Consider the following 21,453-nt stretch of genomic DNA (forward strand, 5'->3'; position numbering starts at 1 on the left):
GAAAGTAGATAGGAAAGAGGGAGGGGAATGGACAGAAGGAGGTAGAGAGGGAGGGATTGAGGGAGGGAAAGAGTCAGGGAGGCAATGAGGGAAGGAAAAGGGGAGGGAAGCAGGGGAGGAAGGAGGGAGGGAAGGGGGCTAGAAGGGATGGGGGGAGGCAGGGAGGGAGGGGGATGGACAGAAGGAAGGAGGGAGTGAAGGTAGGTAGGTAGGTAGGTAGGTAGGTAGGTAGGTAGGGAGGGTAGAAAGGAAGGAGGGAGGGAGCAGCTATTGGGGGAGGCATGTGATGAGCAGAGGTTCCCTGCCAAAGAACAATAAAAGGAGGATGTCTCACTCCTGCCCGAGCTGAGAAAGTGAACACTGCAGTAAAGCGGACCCCACTAATTCAGTTTTGCTGCCAGCAAGACAAAGTGGTGAGGAAAAGTGGCTTAACTCCCACTGCAAGCATCCTCAGCCCCCTTCAACGCTCCAAACTCTCCCACACCCCGCCCCGGGGAGCTGGCCAGTTACCATGAACTTGTGCAGAGTTTGCAGTTACGGTGGTAACAAAAAAAAGGCCGAGCAGGAAAAAAGAAAAAAAAAAAACCTTGAGAAAATGAAGTTAGTCTTCTCCACCTGCCAGCTCCTGTGCTGCAGTGATGCAACAGACCCTGAAACAACCTTCTGACTTTGTGGATGTCGTGACCGGAGCCTCGGCTCTGCCAAGCATGCTCGCTGACTCACAGTGTGTACAGTGTGTGTGTGTGTAGTGTACGAGTATCAAGTCAGGCACGTGAGTGTGTGTGTGTGTGTGTGTTTGTTTTTGAGTATGCGTGCACATCAGAAGTGGTGAGTCTATGTGTGTAAGTGGTGTGTGTGTGTGTGTGTGTGTTTGTGTGATCACTTCCACTTCACACCACCGCAGCCCCTCATCACGTCCAGCAGGAACCTTGTTAGCGTGTCAGTGCCGTGCCGTCACGCCACTACAGGGCAGGAATGGGAGGCACAGCTTCAGCCTTGGCTACCACACACACTCACACACACACACACACACACACACATACACACACACCCTTCGTCTCCACTCCACATGACACGGGGCCACGGGACAGTGACAGGGTTAGAGTAAAGCAGGTTTCTTGTTAGCAGAAACGAGTCACTTTCACACATGGCATAAGAAATATTGCTGCGTTAACTTTTTCCAGCAAAGACAGTGGGTCCGTATTGTCAAGCCCCCCCCCCCCCCCCCCCCCCCCCCCGCCACTTCACCCACAGCAGACTGTCAGAATTGAAAATAAGAACCACTTATTCGGTTGTTGCCGCTTTTGACACGGTGGTTATTTATCTTTCAACATTTTGTTCAAAAGGTATGACATTTGCTAATTATCTGGGACTTTCGCCTGCTTATCCCCCGTGAACTAAAGAGGCTTGTTACTTTATTACAACATGTCACATCGTTAGCCATCCTTGACAGCTGCCAACAAATTACTTCTTATGCCTGGATGCTATGAAGCGCTCTCACTTCGGCATCGGTCCAATTTGAAGACAGTACTGCCAACTAATGCAACATATTGAAGTACAAAATGGGAAAATTGTACTTATGGTATGTGAAAGCACAACAATCCAGGTCCAGGCACGACTGTGATTTGTGCTGCGTATTTCTAAAATGCCTTTGTTTAGTGGGCACAGAGAGATTAAAATAACACCAACGCGTTTCGGCAAGATGCCTTCCTCAGGGTGCTTCAAAGACAAAGAACAAAGACACAAGAAGGGCGGCATCCATTTGTTTTTATTTCTATTTTTTATTTTCAGTTTAGTTTTAGTTAGTTTTCAGTGTGGGGTTGGTAGTTTTAGTTTTTTTTTTGTTTTTGTTTTATTTTATTTTTTTCCAAAAATGTTTAGTTTTACCTCTAGTTTTAGTATTTTCTTTTTAAAATGTATTGACATTAATCTTTCAATACATCCTTAACCAGTTTAAAGTTGGGGCCACTTGGTTTCATGCTGCACAAATGAAATGCGCCAGTAGACACAACAGCAAGAGCAAAAGTCAGGCCATTTAGCGCTAAATAATCCCAATTGTGGGAAAAACGTTCTCCCAAATATTGTGCAAACAGCGATGGCGTTGGCAACGCTGGTGCTTCTTCAGCAAGAAGTGCTCCTGAGGGTCTAACAAGTCAATCTACAGGATAGCACCCTATTTTGGGGGGTAGTTAGCATTCAGTAAAAATAACCAAAAATTGTCTGCAAAAATTCACTCGCTTTTTTTACCCTGCACATAAACAAAAAGATAAACACTAAAAACATTTCACGTATATTTCTATTTTATTTTGGGTAGTTTTACAAGTAGACAAGTTCAGTTTTGTTTTTTTCATTATTATTATTATTATTTCAATTTATGACAACGCTTTTTAACACCTAGTTTTGGTCTCAGTTTGAGTTTAGTACAGTAACCTTGCTGGGGGTTGGACGGCCTGCAGGTCTGTCTGCCCGCCATCTGGAGCTGCAGAGCCGGCCGGTGCTGCATGGACTCAGTCAGAGGCCTGTCGCACTGACAGCTGACCTTGTGTCTGAGCGGGCCGCGTCTCTCCTCCCTCCACTTAATAACAGGAGAGAGTGACAAACACACACAAACACCCCACACCCCCAACAACTGCGCAGTATTTATCTGTGACAAGGCGGTATTTCATGTCAGCCGTCACGCGGGTAAGAGAGACTGTACGGCGCTTCAGCCATTCGGCGGGCTCAGCAGAAAGCTGATTGAGAGGCGTGCCAAGTCAGTGGAGACTTTGAGGGACGGCTCGCTCACCTCTCCATCAGATGACCTGTGCTGCTGTATGAAACACAGACTCCTACATGACTGGATGGAGTGTTAGTCACACCCAGTGCAATCATCAGGACCCTGGAGGTCTATGTGTGCTGCATGGTCAATAAAAAAAACTGACCGTACCATATAAATATTCTAAATAGAGGAAGATGGTTTCCTCATATTGCCACTACATCTGTTATTGTGTGGTCAACATTTCAGTCACAAGACGTTTCTCCAGACAAGTTGTGACGCCTTTCCATATACACACAACCAACTGGTTTTCTAAATGACTCATAATGCACACAAGGTATGTGGAACGGCTCATTAAAGAAGAGTTATTACAGGCTGCGCTGGGCTGAAACGAGCCACACATCTAATAAACAGAAAAATAGGAAAGGGAAAACGGCGAGGGAAAAAACTCCTCCGATTATTCCAGTTTACAAATAACGGGACTTTGACTGGTAGAGGATAGCATGCAGTGAATGAGTATGCTGAGACAGGCTTTTATAACCCACTTCATGGCTGTCAGATGCACTCAAGTCTTATCAGAGGAAACGTCTGGCTACATAAAAGCAAAGTGTCACTGTGTCAGCCTCCTCTGGTCAGCTTTGATCAACAGTAAAATGGACATGGTGTGCAGGAGGTCAGAAGGCATCGGACCACACAGCAGGTAGGGGAATGTATCATCCATATAGTGGATTTTACCAAACACAGTAGTAAGAAAACTAGAGTTTCCCAGGGAGTTTATATTATTAGGCCCGGACCTTTTCCCTGCTGAATCACAACTGTAATCACATTTTCTCTGCGTCCATACTACAATATTAATGGAGAGATATAAATTTATTCAGCATTAATAGCTCATTTTCCCTCAGTTATTCTTACGGACGTATTCGTATGATGTACACTTTTTCTAAATGAGACTGAAGAAGTTTCCCCCAGCCAGGACAAATAATAAATAGCCTGAACCTGGTCTTCTTACAGTCTGTTAAGAGGGACAGAGGAGTCTCAGCCGGCTCTCTTGGGAACCAACTCGTGCTTGTCGAGGCTAAATGTCAGAGGCGGGAATAAAATCGGGGTCATGTCCTCATTGGAAAGTTGCTGTTGGAGCGCTCAAAGCCTTCATCGAGCCTGAAGCCTGAACACAAGTCCGGAGGGCTTTATCAAAGCCTGGAGAGGTGTAACAGTGGCACATAGAGATGGGGATCAAAGGCTGTAGAGAAAGTCGTTTCACAAATCCAAAAATGGCCCAACAGTCTCAGCACTTTTCACAAGTCAGCCTCTATGTCAGTCCTATTGGGGTAAAGAAGAAGGAATGAGAACGAGAGGAGCTGAAATATGAATGATGTTGTTATGGGAAACTGTGTACTGTAGGTAGACTCATACTTCTTGGCACTCTGGTATCATATCATAATGAAATGTTTACAGTGTACTGTAGTATCAGTATAGGCAGATGATTTCATGCTCTGGAGGCTGTAATAGCTGCAAGAAATGTACATAATTTATATGGAACCAGCATAAATAAATCATTTATGATTCTCTGGGAAGGCTTAATTATTCTTTAACAGATGAGGGTCAACTTTGAAATTCAATTTATTTTGCACTCTTACTCGTTTTATCACCGAGCGAGTTTCATAATCAAAATAGCAAAAGCGCTGGTAATACTGAGTGTGCGACATTTATTTTCTTGATTCATCGGTTCCGGCCTCCATGTTAACTAATACACTATCCGCCTTGAAGAACATACTTTTCAACCAGAAAGACATCGTTGTAGTGACTTTCATTCCCTTTCATACTGACAAATGTCTCCCTGACTAAAAGGCATCCATGCGAGGGACAGAACAGAGTAGAGGCAATTGCCATTCCTGAGTCTGATGAAAATTCACCTTGAGGCGCCGGTGATGTAAATCCTTAAAGAGTATGCGAGCTGTCATTATTAATGAGATGTCTGGAAAGTGAAGGTGTGAGCTGCTCCATTGAGGGGCGACAGCATCGAGGTGAGGGGGGTGGTGGGGTGGGGGGTTCTGGAAAGAGCACCTGGTAAATATTATTCACCTCACAGACTGCTGCAGGATGTTCCTCATGCTGACCAGTCACAGGACTTGGACTCTCACCAAGAACCACGATTTAGAAGCACTTACAGGTGACAGAGTGAAAGGAGGAGAGGGGAAGGGAGAGAGACCCACATTGATATTCTGCTGAGCGCCCGGGCTGCAAACAATCAAAATAAGTGATTGTTGTCCTATGGGTGGGGAGGAGGAGAGTGTGGGAATGTGAACCCGCTCTGTGTGTGTGTGTGTGTGTGTGTGTGTGTGTGTGTGCTCGTCCCCCGCCTTGTCACGGTAATTCCTCCTCTCATTTTCATTGCTCCGGGACAGCCTGTGACCGCGCATTCAGATCGCTAGCAACTCGACATGAGAAGTCTGTTCATTTTGAGAACAGAGCAACATCGCCCATCTGCAACCATCCAAGAGCATTAGCACACGTCCTGCCTATTGCTGCAATGCTATCGGCACTACAGTCGCACTTAGTATGGGACCGCTGACTGTAGTGCAGTTGGCATGTGTGAAAACTGTGCAGTACCTGCAGAGCAGTAAGCCGTTTCAGTGTACTGACATTAAAATGGATCATTTTTCCATTCATTCATTAGAATGCTGCTATTTTGTGGGTTGGATTAAGTAGAGATTGGAAAGATACTAACCAGAAAAAAGTAAAAAACTACCCATTATGCTGTGTGAAATGAGTTATGGTAAAATCAACAACACAGGAACACGGTGTTTGCAGTATGATCTGAATTTAGTATATGGAAATTCTCATGTAACATATTACGGTATTTTCTCACACGCTTCATGCTGTGGTGTGAAGTATGGTGGTACAAAGTGTTAAGATGGTGTAAGTACTGAACAGAAACTGCAGCAAGAGTCTTAGCTGTTCACAGAGAGTGTTTGAGTAAAGGCTTGACACAGCGGCGGGGATACGACTCCTGTGTCTGTGACAGACTGTGTTCAGATCTTATGAAGATCTTCTTTGTCCATTACAGTAGCTTACACTGGAACAATGATGACTGTCTTATCACTAAGATGCTTTCGAGAAAAAGCCATCCCTGGATCGGCTTTAGAGATTTGTCATGCTGCCGTTGCACACTGAAGTGGGCTAAGAGCGCATTTCTGGAAAATGAGAGAAAATGCTGAGACCAAAACAAAAAGCCCCGCACTGTGATCTACGCTGAGAGTGATCAAGGGAGCTCAAAGCTTGGCTTGCAGCAACCGTGCGCAGCCAGAGTTCCTTCAGTACAGCTCTGGTCTCAGTCAAACGATGCTTTCTGCAAATGTTAGACCACAGGCTCTTGTAGATCAAAGGCACCCCATTTGCTAAGACAGGAACACTCTGTCCCTTTTCAACATGACAGCTACCTAACATCTGGTTTGTATAGTATAGAGCCGGCAAGCTATAAAGTCATGTAAAGTCAGCTCTTTCCATGGAACAGCTGGATTCATATATTCACCTCATCAATCAAATTTTGTAACCGCTCCGTTGATTCAAGCGACAGTGACATTTTTATGAATAAACAGATTTTCTCGGATAAATCAAGTTAGTGGGAGGCAGTGGTCATTATGTTTAATTGACAAGCTTACTGTTCTACACGTTCAAAAACAAGGTTCCTCAGGTCTGCAAAGAAAACCCCAGCACTCTTGACTGAAAAGATGGGAGCAATAATTGATTTGAGGCCTGGATTGTCCACACTAGATAGTAAGAGGCATCTCGACAACAAGGAGAGGTCTGGTAATAACTGTAACTAGGAGATGGAGAGCCGTTTACAAGAAGACAGACGGGGTCTCATGCCTCATTCCTATTCCTACAGCAGTCTGACGGGCCGAGGCAGCAGACAGCCTCTGATCTGAGTGACCTCCCAGACCATCCCTGATAAGCAAGCAGCGCAGGGAGCAGCTTTAAAGCCGCTTGCTCGATGAAAGAGAGAGATATCTACTTTCGAAGTTAAAAGTGGTGACTCACTGGATTATAAGCTAAAAGGAGATGGGGAGAGATGCCCCTGCTACCCGTGCCAGAGGCTGCCAGAAGCTGCCCGGCCTGCTCATCACTATAATGCAGTAAGGATCTAGAGCAAAGCACCACCGCCCTGGGAACAGGGTCACTAGTCTGACTGGACACTGACTAAGAGAGAGTCAGAGTCTCGAACTGAAACATTTGACATGTGCAGCTAATTTAGATATAGCAAAGACATAGAAGAAACATGCCACTTTGTTGCTGAATCCTTACAAAAAAAGAGACAGCACCGCAACGAGAGAAGAGGAAAGAAAATTGTATGTGTGTGAGTGGAGAGAGTGAGAGAGCAGGGGAACGTGCACAGCTCAGGCTCTCTCCAGTGTGTCTGTACCGTACGAACCCCCTCCCTCCTCCCTGACTGTCACCTTCCATCAGGAAAACGCTCCACCTCTCCCTCTGTTCCTGTTCTCTCCTCACCTCTGTCAGCCCTCCCTCCCCCCTCCACACCGCTGCTCCGATCCCTTTTCCTGCCGACGTCCAGGTGGAATTCGGCCAGCTGCGGCTATAATGGACCTTTGAATGCAGCGGCACCTTAGTGGGGGCTCGGCGAAGGGCCCCTTTGACTCAGCTAAAGCCCCCCTCTGACTAATTATGCTACTTATGAAAAGCTTGAAGGGAAAAAGAAGTGGGTCGTTGTGTCACGTCTGGTTTTTCTGCAGCTGACATGACAGTGGCTGCGGTCTGGATGTGACCCATATGCAAAACCCATACAGTGCTACATAATCCCAGTGTGTCAGCCAAAGCAGTTTGGTTTTGATGAAGCATAGTAATGGTAATGGCACATATTTTTCCTATTTGCTGCCACACGTGTACACACACCGCTAAGGCTCTAAGTTTCTATTTCAAATGTAGTTTAGAGCCTTGTAGCTCCACTCTTAGCTCTTTCTATGGTAACACTTCATTCTGATAGCCCACCGTTCACTTTCAACAACATGCCAGTTGACTGTCAACAAGATTTGTCTCAATACACAAGCAACCTGTATTCAACCAACCACCAGTAGACTGTAAGGGGCATCTCAAGTGCTAATCAACACACTTCATCAACTGAGTATTTGCTGACTATCAGCTAGAAAGAAACACATTCCTACATATGGAATTGTTTTAGGAGTCAATAGCCTTACTGTCTTATAACCCTAACTAAACATGTTTTTTATGTGATTAAACTTAAACCTAAACCGAATCCTAAACAAGTTCTTTTATGTGCCTAACCTTAACCCTAATCCATTTCTTTTATGTGCATAAACTTAACCTTAACCGAAGCTGTAGACAGTCTACCAACAGTAATTTGTAAGATAGTAATTTGAGCAGGTGGACTTGACAATCAACATAGTTTGTTGAACATTTGTTGATAGTCAACCGAAAGTACCTAGCAGATAGTCTGTTGAAACAATTCTTGTTGACAGTCAGCTGATACACTGTTGAGAGTCAACAGTGGCTATCAAAATGAAGTGATACCTTTTCTATTCTGTTCTGACGCAAGTGGGATTTCACAGGCTGGATGCGTACCCATGCGTACCTGAACCTTTGCACGTACATAGCGGGAATCCTTGCTAGAGCTTCCTCCCACAGACCACCAAAACAGTTCCCACACACACTTACTACGTATACATACAATAAACTACAAAAACAAAAACCTGCACTGCGCTCCCCCAACATATCTGCAGCACTATACACACTCAGCAAGTTACAGGCAGCATCCAGACCACAACCACCGCTACTGCTGTTTGTCAACTAAACACGAAACAGACATGAGGCCACGACCGTCTTCTCTTTCCCTTCAGACTTTTCCTACCGCAATTAGTCAGAAAGGGTCTTTCAGCAGGCCAGAGGAGAGGAGGTTCTCACGTCTGTACAACCAAAACAAAACAGAGGAAAAACAAAGCACTGCTCTGGCAACAGCAGCTGATAGAGTTTATCTCTGCAGTCACACCAGCCCTTCACAGCACTGAGCGCCCCAGCAACTCTAATGGCCCTTACAACTCTATAGGGGAAGAGATGCAGCACAGACTCTGACACTCAATGCACCGTACATGCTGGCTGCTTTGTTTCAAGTGTCTGTGTGTATTGTATCTGTTACGGCCTTTTTACTCTGCTTCAATGACTACTAGCTGTAAAGCAAATTGCTCTTACTCTACTCTAATATGGCAACAGTACTGCAACACCGTGAGTAAATAATAAGGGATTTATCCACGTTGAACAGAATCTGTCATAACCGTTTCAGAAAAATGTTTCAGCTTTGAATGGTGCTGATGTTCAGCAGCATGCGCAACAGTGATTTAGCAATCTTTCATGAGTGTGCAGCTCTTACTAGCCTTTATGCTGTGCGGACCCTCTCCATCATCGGGACAATGTGGAAGAGGTAAACACTGAAAAGCCAGGAAGCAGAAGCAATAGCTGCAGTGTGAAATCCATCAGACAGGCCGCAAGTGTTGGTGTATGATGGAGATGGCAGATAAGCCCATGCGTTTTGCTATGGGAGTGGGTGGAGTGAAAGGGGATCAGTCCACAGCAGTGTTTAGAGGTTCAAACACCCCTCTGGGGAGGAGAATGGGTCGATCCTCCTTGGCCAGGAGCCAATCCTTCCCCTGCCTGTAGCCAGATATTCGTCCACACTATATATACCTCTAAGCCTTCACTCACACACACATAAAGCACCTCCACACCAGATTCAGTTCTTATCTCAGACTAGCATTCTTCACCAGAAGTTGTGTTGAGATGAACTCGGTGGCCTGTGTTTTGAATGGCAACAAACCACAGATGTGTCTGGGCTACTTTCCACAGAGAAGGGCCCCGCTGCATGGGCTGTGGTGCGTGTGTTGTCGTCATGATGCACTGATTAGAGGGAGCTGTGGAGTTAAACTAGAGCCGCTGTCTCATTAGTCAGAGTGGCCCTGCTCTGTTTGGGCCTGGTTCCCACCCACGGGAGCTCCTCCCAAACCCACAGGAGAGCATGGCACTCCCACAATGCCTGCAGGGAGAGGACACAAACGCCACAGCTACCACAGCTGGCAGAGTGCACCTTCACACACACACATATGCAAGCTCACACACATGCACAGACACAAGGGCAAATGCGCGCACACACACACACACACACACACACACACACACACACACACACAGGGGACACCAAGCATACTCAAGCGCAGCACCACTCTTTTTCCAACTCTTGCCAACGCACAGCCTCAGAGGACGAGGTCACTGGCTTGGAGACAAAATGGGGTTTCCCCAAAGGGACACTCCATAAGCCTGCAGCAGAGCAAGTGGTTGTGGTTGACCAGCTGTCCTACAAATAGCAAACATCCACTGCGAAACAGATGCATCACAATCCACATTAAACAGAGCTCGCTAAGGCCCTTGATGCGAGCGGCGATGCAGCAACATCACGGCTGCCTGGGTGCCTCGCGGGAGCTCGGATCGATGCCTGTGGCCTGGCTGAGGCTCGCCCGCGTTTTGGGGACAGGAACAAAGCCTGCGGAGGAGGAAAAAGGAGGAGGAGGAGAGACAGCGGGTGTCCGGGCTGCCGTTCGTCAGGCCCTGTTGTGACAGTTTTATCCCAGCCGAGGGGGAAGGTAACACACCGAACGGCACAATGAGGAGCGATAAACGTCAGGCCTAGCCCCAGCGCCGTGGTAATGGCTGACAAACGGCTCAGTGGCTCATCTCACAGCCAGTCAACCCCAGACACATGTGCTGCTCTGTGTTATGTTCCATCAGAGGGGGGAGACGACGACAGGAATGGGAGAAATCAAGCCAGGCAGCTCCTTATGCTGCAGCCCAACTGACAGCCATGCAAAGGCACTGCCGCCCCTGTATTCAATCCGGAATAAAACATTTTCACCATAAAGGGCTGGTGGGAGACAGGAAAACAGAGTCAATATATAAAGGGCTATCATTCTGTATCTACTTTCTGTAAGGGACCCAACAGCCTTGTTTCTTTACCTAGCACTTCTCTATTATACATGAATACTCCAGGGGACCAGGAATATTTGTTACTTCTGTTGTCTAGACACAGGTGTTTTCACTACTTCTGGCTGCTTCTATAGGCCTGTAGCAGCTGACTGCCTGATAATGTAATAACCTGTCAAAATGTAACAAAATGTCCCACTTAATGGGTCAAAAACGTAATAAAACCTGTTCATGTAATAAATTCCTGGATAATGTCATAATAATTATTATATTATAATATTACATTATATTTACTAGTGATGCAATAATATTCACTAATAACTTGAGTAATTATTACTGATACATCATCAGTTAAAAATGTTTACTGATTATGAAGCAATAATTGCCGGTTAATGTAATAATGTGATGTTATTACATTATCTGACTATTTATTATATTAACAGTTTTTATTACATTTTCAACCCATTTTGAGGAACATTTCATTTCATACATTTGGATGTTGTTTGGATTTGGAAGTTATTACATCATTGGGCAGTTATTACATTATCATGCCGTTGTTACATTATCAGGCAGTTATATTATCAGTTGCTACAAGGCCCTTTAGGAATGTAAGCTTGTTTTAATGCTACACTTAGTACAAGTCTGAATACAAGTGTCAACTAAATGCACAAATGTAAATGCATGGTAAACGACCCATTAAAAATTAATGAAAGGTGATGTAACACAAATCCATGCGCAGTGAGGCCACCTATATCCCATATGCGTCTCCCTGTATCTCCTGTGACTCTTTGATGTTTTCTAATGCCTTCAAATTGGAGAGTTAACTCTGAATCATAGCAAAGTGAGAAGGTTGCTGTTCATCCTTCACCCGCTGGATAAGGTGATGAAACACTGTTTTACACAGTAGACATGCCCTGTCCCTGGAGAGCCTGGAGGATCTAACACAACAAAAGGTTAATCAGTCACTTGATTTATAAATTACTCTAGCACAGTGATGTATTAGTTGTGTAGCTGAATGAGACGTGAAGAATAATTCAGGCAGCTGAGATTTGTCCAAGGCTGGCTCTAACAGATGTCTAAACCCTCCCCCACATCTTTCCTTCAAACACTGGGACAGCAGGAAGGTACATCCACGCTCAGTGCACAGTGAGAGAGAGACAGAGAGAGCGACTGTTGAGCTTTGGTGAAGTAAGGCAAAAACATCTGGTCATATTTAAGAAGCTAGCTGTCATGGGAGAGAATTAGACTCAAACAAACAACGGCTGCACCAGGTGGACTCCACTCTAAACAAACATATACAATGTGGTGGACATTTTTATGAGAGCGTTCATTGTTAGCATGGGTGGCCCAGTTGGATCCAATCCCCTAACCACGGTACTGTTAGTGCCATGCTCTTCCCACTGTGCTACAGGACCCCGAGAAAACACAAAACTGAAGCCTAACTGAAGACTGAAGACTAAACTTGGCCCACAGCTTTTGGATTATTATCATTCAATGTGTTGGGAAGTTCATTGTATATCTAATGCATAACATGATTTTCCTTTTACCGCATATTTTCTCCATCCTATAGAGTGAAATGCTGTTTTTACGCACAATAAATGACATAAATGGAAGTAATGTGGCAGAAATTAGGAGTGGGATCCTTTATAATATAAGAATGCCTCATAAGTAAATGTCAGCCACAATTATCATTCCCATCCTAACAATTTGATGAATAATACATTTCATGAATACAATAAGCTGAGAAGAGTGAGGAGCATTTGACTAACCTATAGCACTCATTTGCTTGATAAATGCACAGCCCCTCCAACATGGCGACCTTTGGCAAGGTCGTGGCATTCCAGCAGCAGCATAAAGACACTCCTGAATGATTAAACTGCTGCTACACTTGTTTTTCATCTGTAAGCACAGACAGTCCTCTGAGTGCTTTGTCTCCTGTTGTAGCAACGCCTCTCAGCTCAACCTGTGGCTCATTGACGCAAGTCCCAAGCTAGATTGGACATGTTCTCACTTATTCCTTTGGAAGTTACATAAGATTTGTGTAGCAACCACATAAAGGGCTGCTCTGTTTTAATTGGACGCCCTGGGAGATACAGTAATGTATGGCATTGTTTAAGTTATGACAGCTAAACACGTTTCCCTTGTTTACATATTTCAGAATTTATGACTGTTGTGTATATATCCATTATCATAATGCATTCCTTCCTTGACATTCCCACAGGCAAGAAATGCATCCCAACCACAGTATTGTGAACACAGACGGTGAACTATAGGAAACTGCTGTGTCTCTTACCTGTGTCCTGTCTGAACTGGTGCATGGACTGCAGGTCGATGATGTAAGGAGCGAGCTGGGCATCCACCTGGCCCAGAACCACGGTTCCCCGGGCATCCCCCTTCAGTACGTTCTCAATATGGTGGCAAACGGCCGCGCTGTAGGGCCTCCAGCGGCCGTGTTCGTTCAGCCACTCCCAGACCACCACCCTGGCCAGGTTCTGGGGGGGGTAGCCCAGCCCGTTGACCGACACCAGCACCCCAGAGCCCGGACGAGCCATCTCCCTCCTGCGGTTCAGCTGTTGGCTACGTCCCGGGCTAGAGCAGTACTACGACCCAGTCAGTCAACTGACACACTGAAACATTTCCAACGACGCCAACCATAAAAGCTCGAATCAGCAATCAGTGTGGCAGTCCTCAGTCGTGTGCTGCTGCTTCAGGCCAGCAGCTCTGCTGGAGTCATCGTCTACAGGTACTTTCTGACTGCCGGCTCTTTGATCAGCCAAAAGCAGCCTCTGTCCTCTTGTGGCTCGTCGTGTCTGAAGTGGCAGATGATGTTGATGTTGATGATGATGAGATTTGCAGCTGTAGCAACCTCAGACCTCCAAAGCAAACCACAGCAGATAAGCAGCAGGTACACTGGGTACTCTCTCTAAACAAAACATGAGAGGAGCACATAACAAAACACTCTGGTCAGGAAATGCTGTGATGTGTCCCATGAGTTATTGCTGAACAGAAATCCCATGAAGTACAGTGTGCCTCTATTCCAGAGGAGAAAATAACAAAACACAACCCCAACCATCAGTGTTGTTCTATGATCCCATAAGTATGCCTCTTGGCAATTGTACTGTTTACTTTAAGTGTGGTGACACCAAGTATCTGTGATAAAAAGGGTATCAGCCAGTGTGCTGTTTCAGCAGCAAAATAACAGTAATTGCCATGCGATTTGTATGAAGGGACATAAACAGCAGTGGACATAAACAGCCAGATAATATTACAGTCCTGGTAGACAGGAGATCACCCAGATATTATTCACATAGCAAGCATTTCAGGAATACTGAATACAAAGGAAGGGATATTCTATTTGTTGTCTCTATGATTGATGAATAGCCTTTCACCTTAATAAACACATTGAATGTTTTCTCCATGGCATGTACAAGCCTGTATTGATTATGGGCATACAGACCTGTAGGCTGCGGTTGTGGTGCCACAGATCTGTCAGGTAAAGGCAGCATGTCCCAGGCTCCGGCCGAGAATCATATTCCAAAAGAAAAAAAAAACGAGGTGCAAATCTCGAAAGGCAGGTAGGCATTCACATCACTGGTTTCTGCATTTTCCCCAATCCTCAAAACTGAAATCTTGTTTTTTTTTGTTTTTTTAAAAAACCCACCTCTTACAGATCCAGTAGTCTGATAGATGCAGTGTTATTGCAGAAGATCAACACCGTCGTTTTATTCCCATGTATCTGCCACAGACTACACCAGTGTTACTCGGTTTGTTAGTCCGCTGTGTTAAAGTGAATGCATGCCCCAGTTACAATCTTCCTAGTGTGTGAGGTGCAGAGCCATCCCGCTGTACACGCGTATTTTCCTCTATACTGCCAAATGTCATGCATTCACACAGTGATCACGCATTTCCCAGCTGGTCCAAAATTACGCACAAAGGTCCGGGCGCACCTGTATGGTTAACCACTGAAAATAAAATCTACCATGAGTCAAGTAAGACAGAAGAAAAAAATACAACTTCCGGTCTCAGCTTTCAAAATAAAACCCGAACGGTAAGGAATTGTTTTTTTTGTGTAGTACAAAGTACCAAAGTGAAAGGAATATAATTAAGGAGTAGTCTGTACTAAATTAACATCCAATTGCTGTTTTTTCCCCAAAATGTCATAAGGCATATCTTGTCATACATATAGGTCTATATAAACTTTCATTGTAGTCCTAATGATTCCACTGAGTACAGACAGAATCACAATGTTTTACAAAAACTTGTACATAGAAAGCATGCATCCTCTCTGACACGGTATCTGTGGCAGTAACGAACTTAGCACTCAAATAGAGGCAAGAAAGACAAGAAAATACTGAAAACTTGTGTTCATTAGTCAGGGGCGCTGCTAGTGGGGGAAAACGGGGCACTGTGGGGCCCTTCAGAGAGAGACGGTGGAGAGCCCAGAATTTATAGCAGCACTATAAACATCAGACTTATTTAATTATTACTTTTATTATCACCATTGATTATTATACAGATTTGTTGAATACTCAATGCTCATTGGTCAATGAATGCATTCTGATTGACCCCCTGTAGCCTACATAGTCCCGTCCATGGCTAACATGTGCTCCATTAGTCATTTTGATCAGTTGCATCATTATAGTCGCTTTACCAGGAAGTTACTTTTTCTGTTGTCATTACATCATAGCAATTAGAGTCTATTTTGATATAACTGTAGTTCTGACTAATGCTGACTACCTGAGAACATCATGGCGAAGATAAACGGTTGTAAGTTTGCAGTGTCTGTTCTCTAAACCAGAATACAGGAATGAACAAGAGCAGCTGACTGAGTCATCTGCTGACAGGAGAGAGCAGATGTTGGTGTTCTCCTGATCTGATCATTTATGACGTATTAGTGCAGTGTGTGGGTACAGTGCTGAGAAGAATAGTAAAAATAGCTGATGACTGTATGGCCTCATGACTAAGACTGAGAGACACAAATGAATACAAAACATGTCGAAATTTGAATCCCTTCAGCAGATCCACACATAATAGATAAAAGTGAATGGTCTGATAAGACTTGTTTACAAATTTAGGTTACTGTAACAAACTGTCTTGTTTCTAGTTGTAGCTTGAGAAGAGTCAGCTTAACCCATTGTCAGTAGTCAGCAAGCTAACATAGCAAAGCATAATGTTAACATGCAGCTAGTAGCCACTACTAGCTACTAGAGATGTAACATATAGGCTATTGTGCTAATCAGATGTGTTAGCAAGACAATGATAATAAGCTGACTATAGGCTACTATGGTTAGGCTAGTTGGCTAACAAGCTAACATTATTTTAACACAAAATCTGTCAGACGTATCAGTGATATGATAATTTCCTTGCCAAAAACAGCCCAGAAATTATTTACTTGATGCTGTTAGAAAGCAGTCATAACCCAGCTAGCTCAGAACATTTATGTAACGCTAGTCCATGGTTTTCCGCTGGTTATTATTTCACTGACCTTTATACAACCTAATCTAAGAATTTTGTACCAATCGGTACCAATGCTAGGAATGTAACCAGCCAGGGGCGTCAATTCACTAAATCCTATGGCAAAGTCCCTGCATCCAATCTCATTTGCAAATGGCATGCCAACAAAACTTCCAAACCCACTTACATCGACCAAATATCAAGGGACAGAGTGGAGCAATGACTGATGACTGAGAGGTTATCTATGTTATTATTTGGTCAGTGTGCTAAATTATTGGACGTAGGTCACCAAACTGTCATCTTACAGGGAACATCCCGCATGAACATCCCCCTATGAAACTTTTTTTTTTTTTTTTTTTAGATATGGCTTACCAATATATTTCTTCTTTGCTGATTTGCTCTCCATTATACTAATAAAAAGAAGATCACATTTGGACTCAATTAAGCTATGGTATGGCATTAAGTGCCACCACTTGCCATGATTAATTGACACCCATGCAACCAGTTGCTCTCTGGACCTCCAATATGGCCGCCAGTGGGCACAGTGCATCACCTGAAAGCTCTCTATGGCTCTCTCTGGATTCAACTTCTATCTTCTATAAAGTGCACTTTATAGAGATTCTGCCATTTTGCAGTGCTGTCCGAATGTTTTCTATTAAAATTCGGAGAACTATATAGTCCACTTAAATATAGGCCTACCCATAATGCATCGCCAAATGTAGTGAATGGGCTGGGCTAGCACCCTTGTTTATGAAAATATTTCATGTAGCCTATTATATTTTAACATATTTAATGCTGTGTTTCCATTTCGGAAAGCTGACAATTCTAACTTCCTCATCAACATGGTGGCATATACACTGTAGCCCAAAGCCCATATGCTACACAGCATTACTGTTTCAGCATTGCATGACCTTAAACTGATTAAAAACGCCTGTATGATAAATAGTTAACATATATAAATGTGAAACAAGTTGCACTTACAGTTGCTAACATGCTATGCTAACTAGCTAGCGAATTTGGTCAAATAGCATTTAGCTATAACAATAGGTGTTGCATGGGGAACAGTATGTTACATTGGGCAAATGAAAGACCTTCCAGCTGGGAATTCCCCACTTCCGACTTTGAATGGAACAAATTATTGTTTTTTTCCCCACAACTGACACATTTTGCGTTTTTATTTTGAAGGTAAAAACTGCGTACTTCCGGTATGATTCTGACTAACTCTGGTGGCTTGACGCACTGAGAAAAAACCAAAGGATGTTGCGTCGCTGAGTGAAAAGAAGAGAAGACGGGGTACCATCCATCAGTACAATAAGACACGTTTACCAGAAAAGCAAATACAACCCGAGAGGCTACATGAATGAGAACAGCCTACTGCGTTTCATGTCGTTTTCATGTCGTGGTGGTTTTGATGTGTGCCTGATGGTGAATTTATTCGGGGCAGTAGCGTATTGCTCCAGTTCAGTCCCAGATGAGGTCTGCTGTCGCTGGTGGCCTCACTGTACTTGCCTCAACATCTCTCTCATTACCTCATGATTGGAAATGGATTTCACACCAGATTATTCTGAACCAGGCTTGTTGATGCTCATGTTGTCTCACCTATCTCTGCAGTCTATTAAACATATTTTCATTTTTGTTAGAAATTAAATCCATTAATTTATCCATCTATTTATTTAGAATGTAAAGCAGCAGTGCCCTATAGCTGATAAGGAACATCTTGAACGGGACTATAGATAAATATAGCCTAGATGACATGTGCTCCACTCTGTTCTATATCATACACATTTATGAAAGGAAAATGTTCATTAAGATACAGACTTTCAACAGTAGAAGACTTGAGGGATGAAATATAGGCCATGTTCAACCATGTCCATGTTAAGGATCAACAATCTATAGGTTGGCCTGGTCGATAAGATTACTTTTACAGTGTAATCCTTTGCGGATTAATCTACGCATTAATGTAACTCACTGAATATAGTTATCAGTATGGTATTGCATTGGAATAGAGAAACTCAGCAAAGAAAAGTATTTAAAAAAAGTACCGTAATTACTCTTGGATTACACAGCCTCCTAAACTCACATAATACGCCATTTCCTGTAGGCTACAGAAACAATTTATTTCAATTTAGACATTCATCAGTCAATCTCATCATCTACACACAGTAAATTATTATTTAATGATGTAAATGCACTTTCCCCTTCAAACCTGTTTCTTCAATTCTACAAGTATTTGCTAAAGTAGCCTATGTGTAATTTTATTTCTGTATTTATATTTGCATGTTAAGGGTTACAGTTAACTTGTTTTTGTAATCAGATTGCTCTAATCCCCCTCAACCCTGGCTGGTACAGTAAATATATTTTGTATGCCTGAGTAGTAAGAAACGTGTGTGACAAGGGAGGTGATCCTTTACTTGTCACAGAAAGAGTCTGATTGGGAGAAAAAAGTGCCTAACTAGTCAAATACAGTCAAAGGCAATTTGAGGAGCTTTGAGTGTGTTTTCAGTTCAGAAAAAAGAAACCAAAACTCTATTTTGTAGTAATTCAGTTATATAAAACAATTTTTTAATTATTAGTAATTTGTGTTTTTTTCCCATATTACACTGCTTTTACTGCTTTAGTAACTGTTTGTGGTTATTTCTCACACGGGTCTCACAAAAGATATGCAGTCCGAGGTGGACACCTAGTGGCTGTTTGATTGAACTTCATACATATTTGTATTAAAGCGGTATTCTATTCAATTTGCTTTGCCTATGTGATTCACGTTCCCTTTTCATTAAGTGCGCTAGTATTCAGAGAGTCGGTCTGAGATAGAGATATTGTGTATGTTGTTGGGGAAAGACAGCTGATCCTCAGAGCAGATCACAGACAGACCTAATGTCGTCTCTTATTAAGACAAGTCGCTGTTCCCTCCCTCAGTAACTATTGCTGCAGTGCACTAAACTCCCAGCTCATCCAGTGGATCAGCTCAGCGGCCTCATTACTCAAAAAAAAATACTCATTACTCATTTTAAAGTTAATGTCATGATTGTAGGCTACTTATGACTCCCTGGGATGAGCAATTCATTACATTATTTTTTTATATTACCTAACTGTTACACCCCCAGTATTGGTGATTGTATCCTCTGTTCTCTTCAGAAATTATGACAACTCCCTCTTCTGTGAATGATCAGGGACATCAAACAGCGTTGATGTCCAGTAGACTTGTCACACTTTAGCTTGATAAAATCAAAGTAGTGGGAATACTTCTGCAGAGAGAAAGTAAAGTGTTCTGCCATGTTACTTATTTCAGATCTTACTTTCTTGACCGCATTAGAAGATTTTGCTTGTGTTAAATATGATATATATTATATTATATGTCTGCTGACAGTGGATGGGCAAGATGAATGTCAACAAGTCTTATCACACCGTAGCTGAAAAATCTTCTTGACTACAACTGATATGACAAAAGGGGAAATTGCAGCTGCACAAAAGCTGGTTTCATATGTGTCTTTACCAAACTGTAATAATTTTCCGTTCCCCTTTGAAGACCTGGAAATGGCCAAAATAATTGTTCATAGTTTTCCAGACTTTCCAGAGCTGTGTAGGAACCCTCTGCTCAGCAAACCTTTCCTGGGTAAAAAAACCCCCAAACATCCTATTTAACTGCAATGGGATGTTTTATTTCAAACCTGCATAGGCAAAGATGAGTTTAAGGCCGTGCTAAGAGCATGACATGCATAGTTCCTGGCACTCATTCCGAGATCTATCATTTGTTTTGTCAAATGGCAAGAGATTTGACTTTTTGAGAATGTCGATATTTGCTGTCATGTCCATGTTAATTATAGGCTTGAATTAAATACTTTTTCCATACTAATCGACAAAACAGATATGTGATGTGTATTTTTTTCAGTGCAAATGTGTCTATGCATTTTGTCCTGATGGTAGAATGAGTGATTTTGTTGATTTTGTTTTCACACCCAACATCTATTATTTATTTTATTTAACCTTTATTTAACCAGGAGTGGAGTCTCATTGAGATTAAAAATCTCTTTTTCAAGAGTGTCCTGGCCAAGACAGGCAGCAGCACAGTTACACGGTTGCCAGTTGGCCTCCAATACAAGCAATACAGTGGCTCATATTCAACTCAACACAGGACAAAGTAACCAAAAAAGCTTGCTTTATTGTATTGATTCATATACTTCAAGGACCAGTGATTCTAACGTGAAAAGCAGGACATTAAGTGATTATAATTATCTTCATGTTTGAGGTGTAATTACTATTTTCAGTGTCTGAGGTGTTCTTGTGTTCTATATTAAACAAACAATAAATAAAAAAAAGAATTCATTACAAATGTACAAGCTTTATAAAGAACAGTTAATAATATCACAAAGTCCTGTGACAGCAGTGTTTTCAAAAATGCCCTTATATCACAAATATCAATGGATACTGTTTAAGCCAAAACTTTATGTTCTCTCACCAGCCTCCTCCGTCTCTCTCTGAAACACTCACTCACTCTCTTTCTCTCTCACAGACACACGCACACACACACAAAACCACGCCCTGTTCAACATCATTTCATACTGCATTTAAACATATATACCATTGCTGTTTTTGCCAGTCAGCAAAAGCAAGGTGAAATTACAGCTCTTTCACCTTGAGAACCAGCAAATTACAATTGCACATTATGCAGCTCTTTCCTACGGTAATATTATTATACTCATATGACAAGAAGATGAAAGACATTCGGGGAGTATTAGTTTAATAAGTCTATCCTATGTATGCAGCTGCAAACATCTTAATATAGGTTGTTGATATGACCAGAGTGTGTTGCTGAGAAGATGGAGCAGACAGAGATAAGAGTTAACTATTAGCCATGACTACAGTATATGTGTATGAACCGATCCAGCAGGCACTGATGCAGATATTTGGCTGAGAATTTGTTTTTATGCACCATGTAAGACAGAGTGAGGTGACAGTCAAAGCAAAAAGACAAGATGTGTGTATAATAGTAAGTCACATGGGGTTCAAAACAGAAACATTTGGCATGCTTTATAGTAGTCCTTTTCTACTGTACGTTAAGAAAAACAAAAATTTGTTATGGAGTACCATAAACAAAGTGATTTTTTTTTCCTTTTTTAAATTGCAGTGTTGCATAAAAAGCAGGCTACACAGTGGGTCAGGCTCCTTCCTGCTCTTGCAGTGTGTGTTTGTGTATATATCTGTGTGTGTGTGTGTGTGTGTGTTTGTGTGTCAGCAATACAGTG

General features: G+C 42.9%; 1 protein-coding gene across 1 annotated transcript in view; it reads right to left on the reverse strand.

The window, feature by feature from the left end:
• Nucleotides 1–14,641, reverse strand: part of dtx1 (deltex 1, E3 ubiquitin ligase) — a 36,149-nt gene extending 21,508 nt beyond the window's left edge. The window contains exons 1-2 of the mRNA XM_071909494.2: nt 14,214–14,641; nt 13,050–13,679 (exon numbers count right to left, since the gene is read on the reverse strand). Of these exons, the coding sequence (XP_071765595.1) occupies nt 13,050–13,308 (259 nt within the window). The 5' untranslated portion in view covers nt 13,309–13,679; nt 14,214–14,641. The remainder of the gene's footprint in view (nt 1–13,049; nt 13,680–14,213) is intronic.
• Between the last annotated feature and the right edge of the window lie 6,812 nt (nt 14,642–21,453).

The sequence above is a fragment of the Centroberyx gerrardi genome, chromosome 8, assembly GCF_048128805.1.
Source record: "Centroberyx gerrardi isolate f3 chromosome 8, fCenGer3.hap1.cur.20231027, whole genome shotgun sequence".
Classification (NCBI taxonomy): Eukaryota; Metazoa; Chordata; class Actinopteri; order Beryciformes; family Berycidae; genus Centroberyx; species Centroberyx gerrardi.